This window comes from Tupaia chinensis, unplaced genomic scaffold (genome assembly GCF_000334495.1).
Source record: "Tupaia chinensis unplaced genomic scaffold, TupChi_1.0 Scaffold000236_1, whole genome shotgun sequence".
NCBI classification, from domain to species: domain Eukaryota; kingdom Metazoa; phylum Chordata; class Mammalia; order Scandentia; family Tupaiidae; genus Tupaia; species Tupaia belangeri.
Genome location: NW_006159714.1, coordinates 502246 through 524957, shown reverse-complemented (window position 1 = coordinate 524957; position 22712 = coordinate 502246). Strand labels below are relative to the sequence as shown.

The 22712-nt window shown below is 34.4% G+C and overlaps 1 protein-coding gene across 6 annotated transcripts in view; it reads left to right on the top strand.

Annotated features, from left to right (window-relative positions):
• Positions 1-19350, top strand: part of LRFN5 (leucine rich repeat and fibronectin type III domain containing 5) — a 291489-nt gene extending 272139 nt beyond the window's left edge. For 3 of the 6 annotated variants that reach the window (XM_006148484.2, XM_006148482.2, XM_006148485.1), the window contains 3 exons: positions 2496-3208; positions 11862-11905; positions 19014-19350. In XM_006148484.2, coding sequence (XP_006148546.1) covers positions 2496-3208; positions 11862-11905; positions 19014-19031 — 775 coding nt within the window. In that variant the 3' untranslated portion in view covers positions 19032-19350. Of the gene's footprint in view, positions 1-294; positions 487-2495; positions 3209-11861; positions 11906-19013 lie in introns of those variants that run through there. The other 3 variants (XR_334564.2, XM_014587811.2, XM_006148488.3) reach the window with 3 other exon arrangements.
• The last annotated feature ends 3362 nt before the right edge of the window (positions 19351-22712 follow it).

Genomic DNA, 22712 nt, shown 5'->3' with positions numbered 1-22712 from the left:
CTTTTTTTTTTTTTTTTTTTCTTAAATTGGCAGTGCTACTCTGTGTTGTAATTACAGTAGTTCCTTTTCTAAAGTGTAGACTGTAAGGCTTATAAAAGGTGGTGAATACAAGTGGGGAAATATTTGGAATGGTGTTATTTTTAGAGAGTTCAAAATTAAATTTAATATTATGCTTACTTACTTTCTTTCCCCTCATCTAAGAGATGTGACTATCAGAGAACAAGACTGATTTATTTAAAACATTCAAAAACATACCAGAACTTACACATCCACATGAGTGTTCTTTCCTTCAAGGAAGTCACGTTGGGAGGCTATACCATTATCCCAATGATGCTGCCATTGCTCAAAGCACTTTTGGAATTATCTTTAGAACCTTCGTCATACTATTTTGAATATCCTCAGTGGTGGCAAATCTTCGTCTTTTGAGGGTGAATTTGAATTTTGGAAACAAGCAAAAGCCATTTGGAGTCAAGTCTTATGAATAAGGTGGGTGATCAAGATGGGTGTTACCATTTTTGGTCAAATAGGATGTAACTATAACATAATGAGACTGAGTTTTTGAGTGATTGAGTTATGCGCGTGTGTGTTGTCTCATGTGCACGGGTTCTTAAGACAGTTCCAAAGAGAGAGTTTATAAATATTTGAGCAGTGAAAGTATCACTGGGGTTAAGTATGTAATCTCCGGGTAAGGACAATGATGGAGAATTTGCACCTGCTAAAGAATTTCTGGTATGTTTTTTCCAAAGTTAAGCCTCATTGATTTATGTCACATCTTGTCCAATTTTTAGATGGAAGTACACATTTTTACCCATTCATATCATTTCAATTGTGGTAGATAATTATTACCCTTAGGAAATGATACAAAACTTGTGGCTGTGAAATAATTTATTTTTCATCTTTAAGCTTTTCAGAAATCAGATCAGCTAAGATTTTGTACGCCCAGGTGAATTCTTGAAGATAATTTGATTTTTACTCACTTATGAAAATGAGAATATTTTTGAAAAATAACCATGTGCTAGTATGTAAAAATAAAACTATGTGACCTAGCCATGTGAGTGATCCTGGGCAAGGTTCTACCTGGCTGAGTTTTAATTTCCTCATCTTAATAAAGAAAAAAGATTAAACTAAATAGATTCTAATGTCCCTCTCATAACTAAATATATAAGGACATAGACTATGCTACATGATTATTAATATAAAGTAGTTAGCTCTTGTTAGACAAGGCTCTTCACCTAGCCTGTGCCCTATTATTCAGTCATGGATGAAAAGCACCCATCCCTAGCCCTTATCTTCCTGTAAAACTAACATGATAAACATCTATGTAAAATTGCTCATATTTAATTTTCCAAGTTCCAGTATTTTAATCCAGTTATAATGAGTAAAATGTATCTGACCTTCAGGGAAATTGCTGGAATCCTTGACTCTAATGTTTGCTACCTATAAAATAGTGATGCTTATTTCAAAAGGTCATTGTAAAGGGTAAATTTTAATGTACATAAAATGCTTAGTCATGCCTGGCTTTTATGATGTACTTGCTAAATGTAAAAGATTTCATATCACCAAGTTTTAAAATACATAAAACCCACTTCCAGGGAAAAAATATTGTTTCAAGTCGTTTTTTTCCCCCACATTATTTTTGGTGTAAGACATATTTAGTTACAGCTGAGGGAAAAAGAGTTAGAAAACAGCAATTCACAAAAATTTGTATGATCTAATAGATTCAGAAATGATGATAAATTCTTTTGAAACTTTCAAAACTATGCTGTCATAGAAATTATTGTCAGTTCATCTTGGGAAAAGGCATTTACACTCTGGCCAACAGCCTTGCCTTGTTTACATTTCCAGGATAATATTACCCATACATGTTCATCATTCTTATTTATAGATTAAAAATATACTGGGGACCAAGTATTGAAGGCATAAGAAAGAGATGAGATCTGTAAACAAAATACTTTAATCTTAGTAATTATCTTAGTTATTAAAGATAGATTTAGCTAGTACCATTCCATAGCAGCTTATTACTGATTCGAAGAAAATAAATGCTCTGAAATGCATTTCCATTCTGGTTTCTAATGTGATTGTCAGTGTTTTCTCTTCCTTCAAATTGGCTTTTAGTCACAGAGGTGTTGTAAGTGCTAAATGGATTTGTTTAGTAGTCAGATAATGTCACAGTCACACCTTTCAAAAGCAATTTGTCATAAATGATTTTGTAGCAGTGGCTTTTATTAGGAGTTCTGCTTTGCCGAGCAATGTAATTAGTAAGCTTGTCAAGGCGCAGTGCAAGCACCATTAATATAATGCAGAGTCCGACAATGACTTCTAGCCATTTTAACTGAGTAACTATAAGATTAGATCATTTTCTCATATTTCATATCTGTGATAAAAGTGCTTATCTTAATGAGTACTGAAATGAGACAGAACTGAAGTCATAATGACTTTGTGTGTGCATGCCTTCTTTCGTTTGTAATATTAACACAAATTCCATTGTCCCTCAGAATGATACCTCCCACGAGCAAAACTTTTCTGGTCAATAATCTGGCTGCTGGAACTATGTATGACTTGTGTGTCTTGGCAATATATGACGATGGCATCACTTCCCTCACTGCCACAAGAGTCGTGGGTTGCATCCAGTTTACTACGGAACAGGATTATGTGCGTTGCCATTTCATGCAGTCCCAGTTTTTGGGAGGCACCATGATTATTATTATTGGTGGAATAATTGTAGCATCTGTGTTGGTTTTCATCATTATTCTCATGATCCGGTATAAGGTTTGTAACAATAACGGGCAACACAAGGTCACCAAGGTTAGCAATGTTTATTCTCAAACTAACGGGGCTCAAATCCAAGGCTGCAGTGTAACACTGCCCCAGTCCGTGTCCAAACAGGCTGTGGGGCCTGAAGAGAACACCCAGTGTTGTAAAGTGGCCAATGACAATGTGATTCAATCTTCTGAAACTTGTTCGAGTCAGGACTCCTCTACCACTACCTCTGCTTTGCCTCCTACCTGGACTTCAAGCACTTCTATGTCCCAAAAGCAGAAAAGAAAGACTGGCACAAAGCCAAGTACCGAACCACAGAGTGAAGCTGTTACAAATGTCGAATCGCAAAACACTAACAGGAACAACTCAACTGCATTGCAGTTAGCTAGCCGACCGCCTGATTCTGTCACAGAGGGACCCACATCTAAAAGAGCACACACAAAGCCAAGTAAGTTTCCCACTTTGCCTGCTGAGAGATCCAGAGCAAGGCACAGGTACTCCCTGAGTGGAGAATTAAAGGAATATCATGGTTATTTTCACTCACCGCACACACGTGGACTGTTTTCTAAAAGAAGCGTGTCTATGAGTGGAATGTTCATTCAGGCCAACATTTCTGATGGTCACAGTGGAAAAGCCACTCTATCGAATTCTGAGTGGATATTGGAGAGCGCTCTGTAATCTCTTATTTCTTTTCTATGAAAATTGATTTTGAGATCTCACATAGGGATTTGGCATGTGGCATTCCAGTCTCATCTCCCTTATACATGGCTAATAGAGCCCAAGTTGTGTATAAATCTTCTAAGGCACAAACATAGATCTATAGATACAACAGGTAACAGATAAAATGGTTAAAGAAACAATGACACAGCAGCAGCAGTGCCTTCCTCTAAGCTATTCAAGGACTGGCTTCCAGGTTGTGTAACAGCAGAGCACAAAATAAAGATAGCCATAGGAAAGAAAGGGTCTCACGTTCCAAAACTATATGATTTCCTCCAATTTTACAAAAGATCACTTGTGGGTACCTGGTATTTTCCAATGAAAAGACTGCATTTTCTTTCAATGACAATAATTGTGTCTTTGTTTTTAGGAAAATATTGTAGAGAACGATTCAGTGTTATGTTATTGAAAATGAAATACTCAGTTGGTGTACCTGGTGTTAAAACAAGTACCCCTCTAAATATCCCTGATCCAGGTGACTTAATGGTTCTAAGATATTTCTCTTTCATGAGATATTTCTTCCAAGAGAAATTTCTCTTTTTCATGGAAAGGAGGAAAAAAAATAAATCCATTTTGTATTTATCGAAACATCCAATCAATTGTAATTCATGAGCTACAACTCAATAGACACCTGTATGGACATATGACGGTGTTTTCATTCATTCAGCACTCATTTGCTGCATGAATGAATTTTATATTGCTCTAAGTGTGAGTTAAGGAGGGAGACTGCCTTTATCAAAAGGATGTTTATTTCTATCATCAAGTAACATAACAAACTTCTAATGGAGTTCTCATTACATTTATAAGTGATATAAAGTCATTGCTCATTAACCAGATAGTGGCTTTTTTCCCTTCTGCACTATAATTCTGCATTTGAATGTCTTTCTCTTCAAGTAAATGCATTATAATTTTAACCAAAACCTGTGATAAATTTAATTAGAAACCATGCAGCTTTTGGAACTACACTATTTTACAAATGAATTTTAAAGTTATTCAGAAATTAATATTGTTCCTTGAAAACATGGCATTTTTGGAAATTCACTGAAAGTAAGGTATAGAGATAAGGTTGATAAAATCATATGCTAACATAATGGTACTTTATTAATGACTTGTAAGTAGGGTTAGCATGAAGGTTTTGTTTCATTTTGAGAATAAGGACCTAAGTGAAAAGTAAGACCCATTATCTTGCTCAAGAAAAGCATGAAGTTTAGCATAATATAATAAAGTATAAACTTTGTGTGTAAAGTGCTCCTTGGGAGTAAGTTAAACACACACACAAAATTGTATTCATTATTTCAGATCTCATGAAAACCACTTAAACACAGGTGATGAGTGACAAACCATTTTCTTTCGCTAGAAGCATATACAAAAACTTCAGTTAATTTTAACTTGTCAGTGGCACATCTTATACACGATTTATCGTGATGTCATTCAGTAGCAGGTAAGAAGAAAGCAGTTCAAAATTACTCACAGTGCCAGTCTTGAAAAAAATCATCCAATGTGCATTCATTATTTTAGACATTTTCTAAATTTCTTCTCTTCCCTCCTTTCCTTTCTGAGAAGTGTGCCTTGGACATTTGCAAAGTCTAGTCACTCTTCATTGTTCAGGTATTATATGTAATTCTTGTGAGGAATAAATTAGATCACATGCATGATAAGTAGTTTGTGAAATCAAAAGCACTACTCAAAGTCAGGTGTATTTTCTTTTTTTTTTAATAATTATTTATTTTATTTTATTTATTCATTCATTTATTGTAATTTGACCAGAGAGAAACGGAGAGAAAGAGAGAGAGAAAGTGAGAAAGCAAGCCACCAGGTCCGGGACTCAAACCGTGGTAGGCCATGTGGGAGTGTCCACTGTGCCACCTGCTGGTCCCAATCAGGTGTATTTTCAACACTATTCCTCTAATCCTAATAATAATGCTCTAATCCCAACTAAATATTTTAATTAACATCAATTATATATTTTCTCAGTAGGTACTGATTGACAAAAGCATATTACTTTTTCCCTTCCTAGATTTATCAGCATAATATTAAAAATTCTTGACTACACAAAAGCTTTTGAGATTTAAGGAAATAAATCTCTAGAGAAAGAATTTCTGTAATCAAAAAATTGTGATCAAGGCTGGGGAGGCCCTGAAATCATGCAACAGGAGTAGAGCATATCTATATCAAGCTACAAATCACCTTATTTTGTACTTTTCAGGTGCCTGTATTTTTAAAAATCAATTTCCTGCCTCTGATTCTGATGAAACTTGGATTAAATATCTTTTAGTTGTCATAGACATTTAAAACTCTATGATTTCTTTTCATGTGAGATTAATTTTGTTTGACTAAAGCCATTAAAAAATCCATTTTGGGAACCAGCAGTTCGCGTAATGGCTATGTTGCTGGACTCCCACGTAGTCGACCGCGGTTTGTGTCCCGGACCTGGTGGCTTAAAAGTCACACCGGGCGCGTGTGCGTGCGTACATAGAGACAGAAAGCGAGAAATCACCCCCCGGGGGGATGGTCACGCCGCAATCCCTTCTCCTCCATTCTCCTCTCGGGATCTTGGGCACGCACGCACACGCGCCCGGCGTGAGTTTTAAGCCACCGGGTCCGGGACACGAACCGCGGTCAACTACGTGGGATTCCAGCGACATAGCCATTACGCTAACTGCTGGTTCCCAAAAAATCCATTTTGATTATTTTTACAGAACCATTTTCAGGGTATATTAACCAAATGTGGAAACAATTGTCCTTAAAATCAATAGAAAGGTGAATTTCTGGTCTTTTTTCTCATCTTTCAAAAAGTTTGTTTTGAGAAATCAGCAAAAGATTAGCCTATCTATAAGGTCAAATTATTTGTGTATTTCTTTAGAGTATAAAAAAAAAAAATGTGCTTAGGGCAGTGTCAGTGTCAAATGACTGAAAAAGAAATCTATGAAAAGATTAGGGATATTTTATGTCTGAAACGCAATAGGTGCTTACATGAATGAATAAGTGAGTGGACAGATAAATTGGTAGATGGGTCAGAGAGAAAGGTATGGTAATAAGAAATCTGATTAATCAGCATCAAGTAGATTTGTGATTGAAATATTACCAGGACTGGCAGGTGATGCAGTCATTAAAGGTACTGAACTCCCACACGGCCAGCCATGGTTCAAGTCCTGGACCCGGTGGCTTCCTTTCTCACTCCCCCCGCCACCCCTGTCTCTCTCTGGTCAAATTGGAAAATAATAATAAATAAAGTTAAAATAAAATAATTATTTTTAAGAAAAAAAAATTATATTACCACAACCAAGAAACTTTGTATTTTGTTTTGTTTTTCTTTCAGTCATTTACTGTATTCCTCATTTAGCTAGCCATATATGTGGTCTAAATCATTTGACTTATTGTTCGTTATTGCTGACTTAATGGAAATTATTTATAGCATTTTTTTTTTTTTTGGAGAGTTTTCTTTTTTATTTTTTTGCTATAGGGCATGTGCGCTCACCAGACAGACAGAGAGAGACAGAGAGATAGAAAGCGAGAAATCACCCCCCAGGGGGAATGGCCACGCTGCAATTCCTTCTCCATTCTCCTCTCGGGATCTTGGGCACGCACGCACACGCGCCCAGCGTCTCAAACCACCGGGTCCGGGACGCAAACTGCGGTTGACTACATGGGAGTCCAGAGACATAGCCATTACGTTATATATATAGCATTTTTACTTGCTTGTTCTTAAATATTTTTCTTTCATTTTTAGCCATTTCACCTTATGCTTTTACCTTGTTAAGCCAAACAAATAACCTATTTGCCATTGAGCATATTTTAACAGGTATTTATAGCAAATTTTTTTTTTAAATGAATGTTCATATATTTTTTTTTTGGATAATTGTCTCCAAATTAGAAAAGAGCAAAATACTAATACAATAATGCCAAAAGATATAATGAAACATGCATTGCTGCCTCAAAATTCCAAGAAGCTTCAAAGTTTTTTTTGATAGATATTATTTACTGATTTATTTGTATATATCATCTAGAGACAGATGAATGTGTAAGTGAATTAAATACAATAATTTAAATTAGATATAGTTAGCACATGTGCTATGTCCAATCTATGTCCTATATGGTCTTCCAGCCATTAACTGAGTTAGTTGAGGTTTGAGTAAGCTATTTTGTGCTTTAAAACAATTGATTTCACCTACTTTGCAGATATATATAACTAGGAGAAGTTTTAGAATATACGTTTTTGAGCCATTCTAAGCAAGATATAAAAATAACAAGTCTATTCCTTGAAAGATACATACTTTCCCCATAGATTTTTTTTAAAGAATTACTTTTTCTTTCTTTCTTTCTTTTCCTTCTTTCTTTCTTTCTTCTTTTTATTTCTTTGTTTTTTCTTTTATTTTTACCAGAGAAGGACAAAGAGAATGAGAGAGAGAGAGGGAAAGTGAGAAACCAAGCCACCAGGACTGGGACTTGAACCGTCATCGTATGTGTGGGAGTCCAGCACCTTTAACTACCAGGCCATCTACTGGCCTCTTTCCCCATAGATTTTTAAAGAAATTTAAAAATTGTTAAGTATTCCATTTGTCTACAGGAATCTCTTTAATTTTCTGGTTATTTTCTCTTAAAGCATTCATAAATGTTTGCTTCTAATAAAACTTTTAGCTACACTTGCATTTTTGCAAAAGAAAACCTGAGCTTTTCATTTATAAGACTAAATCATTTAAGAGTACCATAAAGTTCACTTCAATTACATTTTAGTTACTAAAGTTTAGACTGTTTCTTCTGTTTATTCACAAAATAAACTTAAAAAATAACTTTAAGATACCAATAGTTAAAAAAAAAAAATTGTAAACTTAAAATATCTTTCTGGGCCCAGCAGATGGCATCTTACTTAAGGTGCTGGCGGACTTCCACATGGATGACCATGGTTTGAGTCCCAGACCTGGTGGCTTGCTTTCTTGCTTTTCCTCTCTTTGTCTCTCTTTGGTTAGCACATGTGCACTATAGCAAATTAAAAAGAATAATAATAAAATTAAGTAAAAAAAAAAAAAAAAAAAAAAAAAAACCAGAAAAAAAATTTCCTGTAGGTAGAATTGTGAAGGTAAATAAAAGATTTGCTTAAAGAAGACAGCAGATAGCTTGTTTTTGTCCCCATGTGGCTAATTTCCAATTGCATCTGATATACTAAGAAAAAAGTTTTCATTCATATTTGACAGAATGAAGACCATCTACTATCTTGTCCTTGCTCAGCCTTCCCTTGAGTTTAAAGAGCCATCCAGAGTTCCAACCTTAACCATGTACTTCTGTCTGAGTGTGTACAAATTTGGGGAAAAAAAAAATCAGTATAGAGGTGGGTTAGATGGAAAAAGGTTGTTTCTCTTAACAAACTAGGTTGCTGCTGCTGATGATGATTTCTCCTTTTTTTTTTTTTTCTTTTTTCTTTTGCAAAAGGTTATGTGCACTCACAGAGAAACAGAGAAGGAGAGAATGGAGTGATCATGCCAGTCTCTTCTTTGTTTCTCCTTCTTGTCAGGATTTGGGGCATGCACACACTAGTCATGTTTCTCTCTCTCTCTCTCTCTCTCTCTCTCTCTCTCCCCCATCAACTTAAAATAAATGAATAAATAAAATAAAATAAACAATTCTTTTAAATAAAAGCCACCAGGGCAATTGAACCACTAGGCTGTAGGCAGACCCTGTAACTGGATTTTTATAATAGCTTTAAAACTCACTCTTTCAGATTACTCAGATCTTTTCATGGCATATTCCCTCTGTCTCTGTATCTTTCACTTCTCTCCCTGTCTTTAGCAGCTCTGTGTATCTAGGACAGACTCCTTAGGCACAAGGCTTAACTGCTGTGCTACAGGGCTGGTCGTGTAATTTGTTTACATCTATTTTATTTATCTCATGAGAAAGAGAGACAGAGAGAGTGAGAAGGATAAAGAGACAGACACCCGCCACAGCACATATGTTGGGATGATAAATCAGGAGTTTTGTCAGCTGTTTTTTTTTTTTTTTTTTTTTCATTTTTTTTGTGTTTTTTTTTTTTTTTTTTTTACATTTTCTATGTGTTTATTTATTTTAATTTAGTATTATTTTATTTGTAACAGAAACAACGAATTCTTTGTACAGTGTAAAAGAGCACTTAAAATAAAAAGAAGGGCAAATACATCATTGTAATTGAGCCATAAAAATTTCATGTTATATGAAATAGGATAGAAAGTAATAGTTTAGACACCAGCAGATGGCAAAATGGTTACATTATTGGACTCTCATGTAGTGGACTATAGTTCAAGGCCTGGACCTGGCGGCTTAAAAATCATGCTGGGTACATGTGCATGCATGCCCAAAATCCTGAGAGGAGACTGGAGAAGGGACTACGGTATCGCCATCCCCCTCTGGGGTGTGATTTCTTGCTTTCTGTGTCTCTATATCTCTCTGTCTCAATAAAATGTAATAGTTCGTAACTGCAATTATATCTAAATATTAAATTATTCCAATAGTGTATTTGCAATTTTATGAAATTTTGCAAAGGGGAAGTATAACTAATCAGGGTCCCAGAGTCTTCAGAGCATGTTCAGCTTCTTCAAAGTCAAAATTTAAGTTCTAAATTCAACATTAAATAACTGTATCTACCATATATATATTTACATATGTCTACTAAATAAATATCTATATGGTTCTATGTAGATATATAAATATTTATAATTATAGAGTCAATCAGTTATAATTATGATTCTGTGTCCTGAAACACTAACTGTACTTAATGTAAAATATTAGATTTAAATGAAATGGCTTTCAGGAAATTTCTACAGAAAAACTGTATATACTGTACATTGTGTTTCCATAACAGCAGAATATAAACTCTTTAATACAAATTTATTGGTTTGAATTTTCTAACGGTAATGTTCTCTATAATTTTACTAATTTCATCCTTTCTTTACAAATTAGTTACAATGATATATATGAATTTAAAAACAAAAGCAAAAAATATTTCTGAATGCATTCAAGAGAAAGCCATGAAGGCCCTTTAATTTAAAATTGTTGCATTGGGAAATAGTTGTACATTTAATCTCACCTGGTACATGGGCTCTGGAGATATCTTGATTCTGTTTCAGAATATGACCAGTGAATAATTATTTGTGTGAAGTGAATGAACTTATGGAATACACTATACACTATGTTAGCTTTACCAAATACAGTTTTCTAATCCTTTTTTTTTCCTTATAATGTGGACATGTTTATTATTGTTTTCATGTAAAACCTAATCTTAAGAGAATATTGTACATTTACATGTGTATATGTGCTGGAGGATTTATTTTTAAAAAATTACCCTAAATTCATTATACTCTCTTGTGAATTCTGAGAATGATTTTTCCTTTAGATATCTACTTTTTTCTTATAAATAGTTGTGTCACTTCCAAATGATTATTTGTTTCAGAAGACATTTTGGGGGAAAAATGAGTTCTGTGCAGGGTTATGTAACAGTATTAAATACTTATAAGCAATGGGAATATATGTATGAATGTTTAAAAGCAGAATGCATTTGGAATATTACTGTTAGACCTAAGGAGATAGGCATACTTGGTAAGATGTAATAGTATTTGAAGAGTGGATATTGAAAATGATTCATATTGTAAATGATTATTTTACACTCTGTGTGGTCAATATGGTTAATCTATATTTTCTGCTTTGGCTTTTTTCCCCTAAGTTCTAGTTTTTCATATTAATTATATAAAACTCTATAGGTGAAATGTGAACTATGAAGAAAATGAATACAATCTTGATTTTCTTATAGAACTCTGGCAGGTAAAGCACATTCCATATTGAAAAACACTCACTTTCATTTCTAAAATAATATTATATTGGTCCAGTAGATGATAGTGGTTAAGGTGCTCAACTCCTGCATGGCTCACCAGAGTTTGAGTCTCAGACCCATGGCTTAAAAATCATGCTGGGTACATGTGTATGCATAAAATCCCAGGAGGAGAATAGATTGTAGTGTAGCCATCCCCCCGGGGGATGATTTCTCACTTCCTCATTGTCTCTCTCTGGTGAGCACACAAGCCCTATGGCAGAAGCTTAAAAAAATTCTACTTTTATTTTATTAGGCATTAGGAGATAGCTATAAAGAACTATGAAATGTTATAAAAGTCAAATTCAAATAACTCAAGAACAAATAAATATATATATAATAAGTATATTATATATAAAATAAAGTATATAATAAGTATATTATATATAATAATATATAATAATATATAATAAGTATATATAACATACATACAATATATATAATCATAAAAATGCTTAGAAGTAATTTTAGTAAAAGGAATCCTACCAAATATTTTAGGGTCTGTTTCTTATAAAAAATGAACTGTTTATGACACTGAAAATTTTATCCTCAGATGCTTTGATGACTAATGTTGACCAGATTGTCCAGGAAGCACAGGTGAGATCCTTATTATCCACATACTTCAACACTTAAATGGGTACATTCTTTTTATAAATGAATTTTTAATTTGCTAGTTTGTGTAATTTGTTCAAAATTATCATTACAACTTATAAAGAATGCTGCATAGTGCAGGCTGAAGTTCATTTTAGTTCAATGAATTTCCAAGTCCTACATTTTGACATATTTTTCATAAACTGAACATTTCTAGTTTATATTAAAAATGAAGGTACTACTAATAATGCTGTGTGCAACTTTGGGGTGACTGTTGTAGCCTCGTGTGATATAGTGTGCATTTTTTAAACAAATATTTCCAAAGTGAAGACAGTAGCTTGATGAGAATGTATTCTTTCCTGCCCTTGACACCCACATCTTAATAGGCTCTGAGATGATACATTACACCTCATTGAAAACGGATGGACAGAAGTGTTTCACTGTTATCTAAACTGAATGAAGCCACTTTAAAATGGAACAAAAGACTACATATGAAATATTCATGGAATTGCTTTTGTCAGCAACCAATTACTCTTCTTGAGCATTTTTTTTTTGAAGTTTCAAATGAGTATTTGATTCCTGCATTTTAATTGGATCAGAAAGTGTGTTTCCAGAGCAGAACAGTACTTTAGCAATCTGTTCAAACAGCTGGAAGCAGCAGCCATTTGCTTGAGGTTTGGCTCAGAAAAAATATTCTGCTTTTAAAAGTTCTAAAACAGGCTATTGATTTATTTGTTGGTAGTACAAATAGGGTTTTGTTTTTAAACATTTCATATTTAAAAAAATCTTAACTTGATCAATCTTCCAGGGATTTTTATTTTTCCCAGTGAATTCCATTCTCATATCAAACAAAGTGTTTTCATGCATCATTGCTGTACAGAATATAAGATCCCATTCTTATGTTGGGAGAAAAGAAAAGGAACAGCTGGGTCCCTGGAAGTCATCGATAGCACGATGTCTGGCACATGTTCTGTGTTCCACTGGGTGGACTGAAGTGACCTGAGTGAAGGAACTTTGCTTCAGCACCACTCCCTTTATCCTCTCTTAACTTTTTTTTTTTTTAAGAGGTTTTGGCCATACGGCACGTGTGGACTCTTAGAGAGAGAAAGAGACAAAGAGAGAGAGAATGAGAAGGAAAGTGAGAAATCACCCCCCGGGATGAATGGCCACACCACAATCCCTTCTCCATTCTCCTCCTGGGATCTTGGATGTTGTACACACGTGCCTGGCATAATTTTCAAGCCACTTCGTGAGGAACTGTAACCACCACTGGCCATGTGAGAGTCCCGCGACCTAACCACTATGCCTTCTCCTGGCCACTCCTCTCTCAATCTCAGTCTCTCTCTCCTCATTACTCATTTGTATTTCTCTCTGTCTCTTTGTCTCTTACCCATCCCTCTCTTTCTCTCTCTCTCTCTCTCTCCCCTTCATTCCCCTTCATATCGTCCCTTTTTTTTTTTTGACAGTTTTTTTCTATAGGGCATGTGCGATTGCCAGAAAGAAAGAGAGAGACAGAAAGCGAGAAATCACCACCCGGGGGTATGGCCATGCTTCAATCCCTTCTCCTCCATTCTGCTCTCTGGATCTTGGACACACACGCAAATGCACCCGGTGTGAGTTTAAGCCTCCGGGTCTGGGATTCAAGCCACAGTTGACTACATGGGAGTCCAGCGACGTAGCCACTACATCATATACTGGTCCCTCTCCTTCCTTCTTGAAAGTCTATTTATCATGTGATTTTTAACTTCTAGTCAAGCTCAAAGTTAGGATACATTTAGAAAAAGATTAGGAAATAGATGATTAATCTTTAAAAAGAACAAACCAGAATGGTGCTATATGTTAAAAGAAGATTTGGGAGCAGAAAAACAATGAGTCATTATTCAGTTACCAATTACAATAAATGAACAAACAAGAAACCAAATATTCACATTTCATGGGACATGTTATATATTATTGTGCTTATATCTTTTACCACATTATTAGAAGTAGAATTTAGAAGAAACTAATTTCTTTGGGAGTCTTAGTATTATAGAGGGTAGCATTGAATTTGGCAATGTGATAAATACATACTTTTTTTTTTTAATGCCATAAGGTTACATCTGCTCACCTGAGAGACAAAAAAGAGGGAAAGTGAGAAATTACCCCACCTTGGGATGGCCACTGCTCAATCCCTTTTCCCTTCTCTCAGGATTTGGGGCCCATTTGCACATATACCTAATGTATGTTCCAGGCTGCAGGGTCCAGGATACCAACTGCAGAGTCAAGCAGGTAGAATCCAGGACATTTACTACACTACCTCTGGCCTCATGCTTACAATCTTTAAAAATGACATTTTAATCCTAATTAATTAATATTAATTATAGGAAATTGAGAAAACAGGTAAAAAGTCAAAAATTAAATATAAATAAAATTTAATCTACCACCTAGATACTACACAAATACTGATAGCTTGTATGTAACCTTCCATGATTAACTTTGGATGTGTAGTAAATCCATGTATGTATGTATGTCCTCAGCATTAGGTTTACTTAGTGAATCCATAGATACGGGATATGTCATCTTTACAAAAAGTTTCTGTTGTATCTTTGGTCCCCTTTATAAAATAAATGACTATACCACACTGTTGTAGAAACCCTTCCATACTTTGGATAGTTTTCTCTTCTTTCTATAAGCATTAGAAAGAATGAAAACAAATCCAGGAAGAATGATTTTAACGAACATAGTGGTAGCATATAATTCATTCATCAGGCAGCTCTTGATGCCTTTCTATGATCATATTTAAGCCAGTATATAAACCTCAGTGTAACTATTTCTTGGTACTTAGTAAATGATTTCTGCTATAGCAGGCCTATCATTTCGAAAGCTGTCAGCAGGACCAAGAAGCGATGCCCTTTCTGAAGAGTCTGTGACCTGTGTGCTCTCAGTTTTCTCATAGCCTTTCACACTGTCAGTAGCACTTAATGTGTGTGAGTGAAGTGAGGTGCAGTTGGCAGGGACTGCCCTGATCACAGCTTCCCCGCCCTCTTATATGTAGCTAATCCTACTGAGGTGCCTGCTAAGATCATTTTTTTTTCCAAGCCTAGAGAGTTAAAATATTTATTTAATTTCCATTAGTCAGAATATACACAATGCCAATTTTCTTCTTTGGTAGCTTTCCTGAATAGGTATAGAACTAGAATAAGTTTAAAATATTTCAACGTATCCATACCATTCCCTAATCAACGTAAAGTGAGTGGAGAGCAAAAGGGAGAGTAATCATTTATAAAATTAATTGATATTTACATGTAAATTGACACTTGCACCTAAATTAGCCTTCTGTTTGACAAAGAGTTTTATCCTTAAAATAATCCTGGCAAAACAATAGCGGGACCAGCAGATGGGGTAGTGGTTACATTGTGAACTCCCATGTAGTAGATCACAGTTCAAGTGCCGTGGCTCAAAACTCACATCAGGGGCATGTGCATGCACTCCCAAAATCCTGAGAGAACAGAGAATAAGGGTTTACAGCATGGCCACTAACCCTGGGGGGTGATTTCTTTCTGCTTCTCTGTCTCTCTCTCTATCTCTACAACAAGCCCCTGCTCCTTATAGCAAAAATATCTCCTAAAAAATAAACAATATGCCATGCTTGGTGGTTGAGGTAGGAACAGTTGACTAGTTTGCATTTACACTGAAAATGTCTGAAGTAAAATTGTTTAAGAAATATTTTCTTTGTTCAAATCAACAACATATGGATGCATTAACTGTGTGTATGAATCTGTGTGTGGGGGAGGGCTGGGGGGGCGGGTGTATAAGACCAAAGCTCTGACCTATTCTGTATTTGCTTATGTCAGCTTTGAAGACAAATACCTCATGATTTTAATCATCTATAATTGTGATTATGATATTTTTAATATTAATTTATTTTAAAAATTTAATCATCATTACAAAAATCTCTGCCACAAATACACTAACCAAAAGAGTACAGTAATTTTAGGGAAACTACTGATATGTGAATAAGTAAAAAGTCAATAATGTTAATTGAAAATAAATAGCAACATTTTTTAAAACTATGGGAAGATATAAGGTTAGGAAAATACATAAAATAAGATTCAAAGATCGAAGCTAATCTTTATATATGACATGAATATAGTTTCAATATTTTTCCAAGTGCCAATGGTCAATATAAAATATTTGGTTCTGCAGGCCTTTTTTTCATGGAAAATGTCCATGAAGTAATTTTGTTAAAAAGAAGAGTATTGGAATAAACACTTACAGAAAACATTTAGATATTTTTCTAATAATTCAAGTACAGTTTTGACAAATTTATCTGAACATTACACCACATCAGGAAAATAAATAGAAGCCTAATGTCGACAATGCCCTTTAGAAATCATTTTTTTTCTCATTTAGACATCTCAGCTGTACATTGTTCTTAATTACTTTCAGAATAAGAAGAGTAATACGCATTTTCTTATGATCCATTTAATGTGATGACATGTTTTCCTTCCCTTAACATTGAGGTGGCAAGCACTTCCTTTTTCCTTTTCAGTATTTAGACTGTCTACATGACAGCTTTCCACTGTGAGATGAGGACCATTATCAAATTACGCTGAATTTGCCATAAGTTAATGAATTTTAGTTCTTGTAATACTTTATCAAAATAAATATCATCTTTCATGTTTATCTTTGTAATACGCCTGAAGTTTAGGTTCCTTGTTTAGATCTTCATGAAATTATTGTCAGTTTGCCAATTACTAAGAAAATATTTTAAAATTATTTTGGGTCTACCTAATTCCAGTTTTTATTTGACTCCACATTGTGCCATTATTTGAATAATGGTTGTATCTTTGGGGCAGAAACACCGCCATCATAGTTTCCCAAATTGTTGCTATTTCTGAATCTTAAGAAAATTAACATTTACATATACCATAATTTCATAGTTTGTTAATACTATTGTTGTGTAATGTGGGACTGAATCAAAAACCCTAAGATATGTCAGCTTATAAAATCATAAACTTGGTATTTGACTCAAGTTTGTTATCCCCAAGTTACTACTTACAGTCAAACTAATTGTATCACTTACTGTTTTTATTTTCTAGTATGTTGAGTCATTTACTATGTGATTACTTCCTATAACTTGAAATTAGGTATAATACAAATTTTTCTATCAAAGAGACTCTATATTGGAAATCTAAAAAGTAAAATATTGCCTATATTCAATGAACTAAAATAAGCTATACTATAAACCCAATAAAAAGAATTTAGAGGCACATACCACTGTAATTTAAAGTGATTTTGAATGGTTTTTCTAAGTATATTTGAGGTAAAGCATGATAGTCATAGAAGTAGTTTGCCCAGTAATTTGATTTGCTAAATGGAATGTACATTGGTCCTTCAACATTTTTCAAACATTGGGTGCATCCCTTGTTAGTCCTCTAAAATTATTATTTGTGCCAAAAATAACTTCATTTAATCAGATCATCTGGTATTTTGAAATATTTTTAGAAATAAAATATCACTATAGCATTTTACATACCTTTATTTCATTAAGTTACCAGAATAAATTTAATATACTTTAATAATCTTAGCACATATAGTTATCCAAGTACTGGGCTGTCAGAAAAGTCATGATGCATTTTCGTTTAGAAAAAGTATGTCGTGACTTTTCTGACAACACAATGTATTTGACATTAGCGTTTTGATCTAAAATATTCACTAAATTAAAGTCTGTATTTTATGGCTCACTTGTGAACGTATTTTTTTTTATAAATTTCAAGTAGAAATTTCAAGTGTAGTTGTTTTTAAGTTGGAAGTAAAAATTACTTTTATTTAAATTATGTCTTAGCACATATATTTCAAAAATTCTTGTTCATGTTTGTTGAGGATAGAATTTATAGATATATTTTAAATCTATAAAGACTGAGAACTTATATCAGAGGAAAATATTTTCACTGTTTCATATTTTACCTTTTTTGGGGGGAAGCATTTTTGCCTTAGGAACGTGTGTGTTCACTGTAGAGAAAAAGAGATAGTGAGAAGGAAAGTGAAAAATCACCCCCTGGGGAAATGGCCGTGCAGCAATCCCTTCTCCCCCATTCTCCTCCTGGGATCTTGGGCATGCATGCACACACACTCAGCGTGAGTTTCAAGTAACCAGATTCGGGACTTGAATTGAGGTCAGCAATGTGGGAGTGAGTGATGTAACTGCTATGCCATCTGCTGGCCCCCCACACTTTCATATTTAATTAGTTTTTTTTTTTTTTTGAATTTTATTTTTTTGGAGAAGTTTTTCCCATATGGTGCCCACAGGAAAGACAGAGAGAGTCAGCAAGTGAGAAGTCACCCCCCTGGGGGGATGATCATGCCACAATCCCTTCTCTTCCATTCTCTTCCATTCTCCTCTTGGGATCTTCGCCATGCATGCACACGCGCCCAGCGTGATTTTAAGACACACAGGTCCAGGACTCGAACCATGGTCGACTAGATGGGAGTTCAGCAACACAGCCATTACGCCAACTGCTGGTCCCAATATTTAAATAGTTTCATGAATTGTTTTTTATCATTTTCTTTCAAAAACATACTTACGTTATTCATTCCATGGATAAAGAACTAAGTAGTAAAGAAGAATAATATTCTTCTCTATCATTAATACATAATTGCACTTCATAAAATTACATTATTCTACAAAATTCCTAGTAGAATATGTATAAGAAATAGATATGGACCACTTAGGTTTTAGAAGTGGCAAACGAATTTGATCTAAGATGTGTTTATTTTTTTTAAAAAGTATGAAAATTTGTTAACACTTAAGTGGCATCCATTAATAAAAATAGTTATTATTTGTTTAAACTTTGAGAGTGTAAATTGAAAACTAAAGTAGGGGAAAATGCTATTTCACAACTTGGTTTTGAGTTATAGCCTTGTATCCGTTTACTTATTTGAAATTACCAAACAAAATTTTAAATATTGACATGTATATTTACATACTCTCAGGAGTGTGTCTTGTATCTTATGGCAAGATACTCCTGTCTGGGTACTTATAGTTCAGTAATTTGTGGATTGATAGCACAATGATCTTATTAGCTACGTGTTTTCTTTTTTTTTCTTTTTTTTTTTTTCTCTTTCATTTCAGAGGCTGGAGTTAATCTGAAGAGCACCACTTCTCTCTCTCCTGAAAAAAGTTGCCACTGATATTTTTACTGGATAAAATTTAAAAAAAACGTTTCAATTCACAAAGGCTTATTGTTGAACTGGTGTCCTAGAAGAAACTGTCCAGAGGAGCCAAGATGGAAGTCTCTGACGCTGGCGGAACTGGCTCCATCAACTCATGGTTCATCCCCTTTTAAGACCAATTTTTTTTTTCTTCTGGTCTACAAGTATTTTTTTTTTTTCTTTTTAATGAAAGAAAGAAAAAGCCTACATTGGCATCAAATTCTGTATCAATCCATCTTACATTGCCATCCATGATTTAAAAGACTGTAGAATCTTGAATAATCTATATCACTTTAACAAATAAATGTTTTACTATGACAGAATTTGCACATTGCCTGATTTGTCGAAATGCCTATTGCTTCCGGTACGAATGGTGAAAAGACCATTGCTATAACTAGCAGTGCTGTTTTACATTTAGGTAGTACACAAACCTGAAGGGATTGCAAATTGCTTTATAATGTTGGAACTATTTCTTCCATGACTGAAGTGCTCCCACTGATAGGGGAGAGCAGTACAGCTCTTTAAGCACATTTATAGCAATTTCATGCCTCAGTGTAAGACTGAAAGTGTTAAGGGCACTCTTCTGTTAGCAGAACTTCAGAAAAGATCAAGGTAGACATAACGGTAATTAATCCCAACTGATTTGTTACTTTGTCGGAGAGCCAGAGTTAAATAAGTGTTAATAACTTCAAGCCTTGTGTTTCATTATATGTGTTTATTTCTTCAATTTTGCACAATTGCTGGCTAAATAAGGAAGAACATGATCAAATTCAACACCGGCATATATAGAACTGAGATATCTTTGATGGCTAATGGTGTTAATACAGTCATATATAAGTAGTATTCAAGTTTAGAATTTAAGAGCTGGTCCTCGTGTGAAGGAGACTTGGGCTGTGTGAATTTGTCCAGCTACTTATACACTCTAATCTTCTATATTGTTACAAAATGAGTACTAGAGTAAAATTTGAAAATGCCTGTAAAGCTTCACAGTATTTAGGTTAAGCAATAAGTTCTGCAACAAAATTACTAGGAGCATTGTTAATATCAACTGAATTCAGACTAAATCTTGAGATAGTGGGTCTGTTCTTTGACAATTCTGTTTTTTTATTATTAAAAACAATATGCAGTTTGAAATCTTTACAAATTAATTTAAAAAGCCAAGAAATTATTTGTCCTTTAAAAAAATGCAGGATAATCTGCCCACCACTGTACCTCTCTTGAACTATTACAATTATCCAAGAATCCAAGGAGAGATTATAGACCGTCAGCCACTAATGGCACATGGAAGCTGTGCTTCGGAGCACACTAGGACAATCCCCAAATGCACATGCGCACATACTCCTACACACCACAGTGATGAATGAAGCAGAAGTAACAGGTGGGCATTGCTATTTCGTAGTTAATTGGAAACGTTGGGCAATTCACCTCTTATAGTTCCATTTCTTCACCATTCTATTGCCCTAGGACAATCCTGTTTATGTATATATATGTGTCCGTGTATAAAAATGTTTATGGTGATGAAAAGGAAACATCACCCCTACAAAGCACTTTCTGTTACATACACATTTTCTCATCCAATGTACAGTGTCAGGAACAAAAAGGTTATCCCGGATTGTGCAGAGTAACAGTTGAAGGTGCCTTTTGTGACCTCCCACCTTTCCTTCAAGACATTATCCTGTTTACCTTTCCATTAGCTCCCACACCAATGGAATTGATGCTTTTATATTCTTGATGGTGATAACGACATAGCATTAGTAGCCTGATCTGTCATCTGCTTCTTCCTTTCTCTGGGATATTCATGCTATTGCTTTCCAATGAACAGAATTTTTAGTGCTAAAGACCAAAATCAATCTTCACCTATTCATGTTTCCCTCCCCTACATTCTCTACATCTAAATTTGAAAATTTCATTTATATATACATTCAATCAACAGTAATCAGACACTTTGAACATATTTTCATCAGACACTCTATGCTTTTTTTTCAAAAAAATATTTATAAGGAAGTGTATGACATAGTTTACTATTCTCAAGGTGTTCAATAATCAATTTGTATGAAACAATATTTTCTGCTTATATTAAGAAAATACAGGAGTAAGTATGCCTAAAAATAAGTAAGATTAATGGCTATTCACAAATAAAAGTTCTATAAGAAAATGACAATATAATATTTTGAAGATAAGCAGAAACAATTCATTTATTTTAGCTGAGCATATTCTAGTGCGCAGGGATGATCTAATGGATGATAAGTCTAAAGCATGAGATTACAGCACATATATTGGAAGTCATTCCTGTGTTTTCCATCATTCTATAGTCCAGAGTAATTTTGAAAGTAATCTAGCTGCTAAAATACATAATAATAAACACTAGCAGTTCAACTTAATTAAATATCTTATACATAGTAGATATATTTTGTAAAACACATCAAGCATATGCAAAATAAATCAAGTAAAAATATTTTGAATGCACTATAGGTATAGCATGTGAGATGTGAAAGTGAACTGAAAACTCTAGTTTATATGTTGGAAATCTATGACTATGATTTTTTAAAGTCCTTAATTTGTGCAAATGAAAATTAGTAACAAAATAGTATTGTTAGTTGGAAGGGATACTACATGAAAATAAATCTTATATGTGTCTCATTTTCCATTTTAATTGTAATTTAGGAGTGTAGGTTAGTTTTCATACAAGTCTAAAGTGTCTGTTAAATCTTATCACATTTAAATTCATATTATGGAATATTTTATGGTGCCTGTTTTTTCTAAAATATATTCAAGTAAATTCATCATTTCTTCCACTCTTATTTATCTTAGGAAATTATTCAGCTTTTATTTTTTAGTTAGCTTTATTATTTACAAATTTACTTGTATTTATAGTTCATAAATCTATTGATTAAATTGTGTGTGTGTGTGTGTGTGTGTGTGTGTGTGTCTGTGTGTGTGTGTGTGTGTGTGTATGTGGGCATATGCAATTATCTAAAAAGACAAATGATGCGAAGTATATTATGCTTAACCAAAGTAAAAGTCTCTATCACATGCTTGTTTATTTTTTAAGGGACGGGGTCTCACTACGTTGCCCAGGGTGGCCACAAACACCCTATTCTCTGCCTCACCCTCCAAGTTGCTGAGGTTATGAACTTGTGCCAACATGCCCAGCTCACAATCAAGTTTTTCTTCTTTTTTTTAGAGAGACTTTTGCCTTAGGGTATGTGAACTTTCCAGAGACAGAGAGACAGAGAGGCAGAAAGCTATATATATTATTCCCTAGGGAGGATGGTCATGCCACAATCCCTTCTCCATTCTCCTCTCAGGTTTTGGGTACTCATGCACATGAGCCTGGCATGAGTTCTTGTTTGTTTGTGTGATTGTTTTTTATTTGTGTTGTTTTTGGAGAGGTTTTTGCTATAAGTTGTGTGTGCTAACCAGAAAGACAAAGAGAGAAAGAGAGATAGGGCATGCACGCACATGCACCCGGCGTGAGTTTAAGCCAACAGGTTAGGACCTGAACCGCCATCAACTACATGCGAGTTCAGCGACACAGCCATTATGCTAATTGCTGGTCCCTACACTGGCATGAGTTTTAATCTGCTGGGTCAGAGACTTGAACCGCAGTCGACTACCT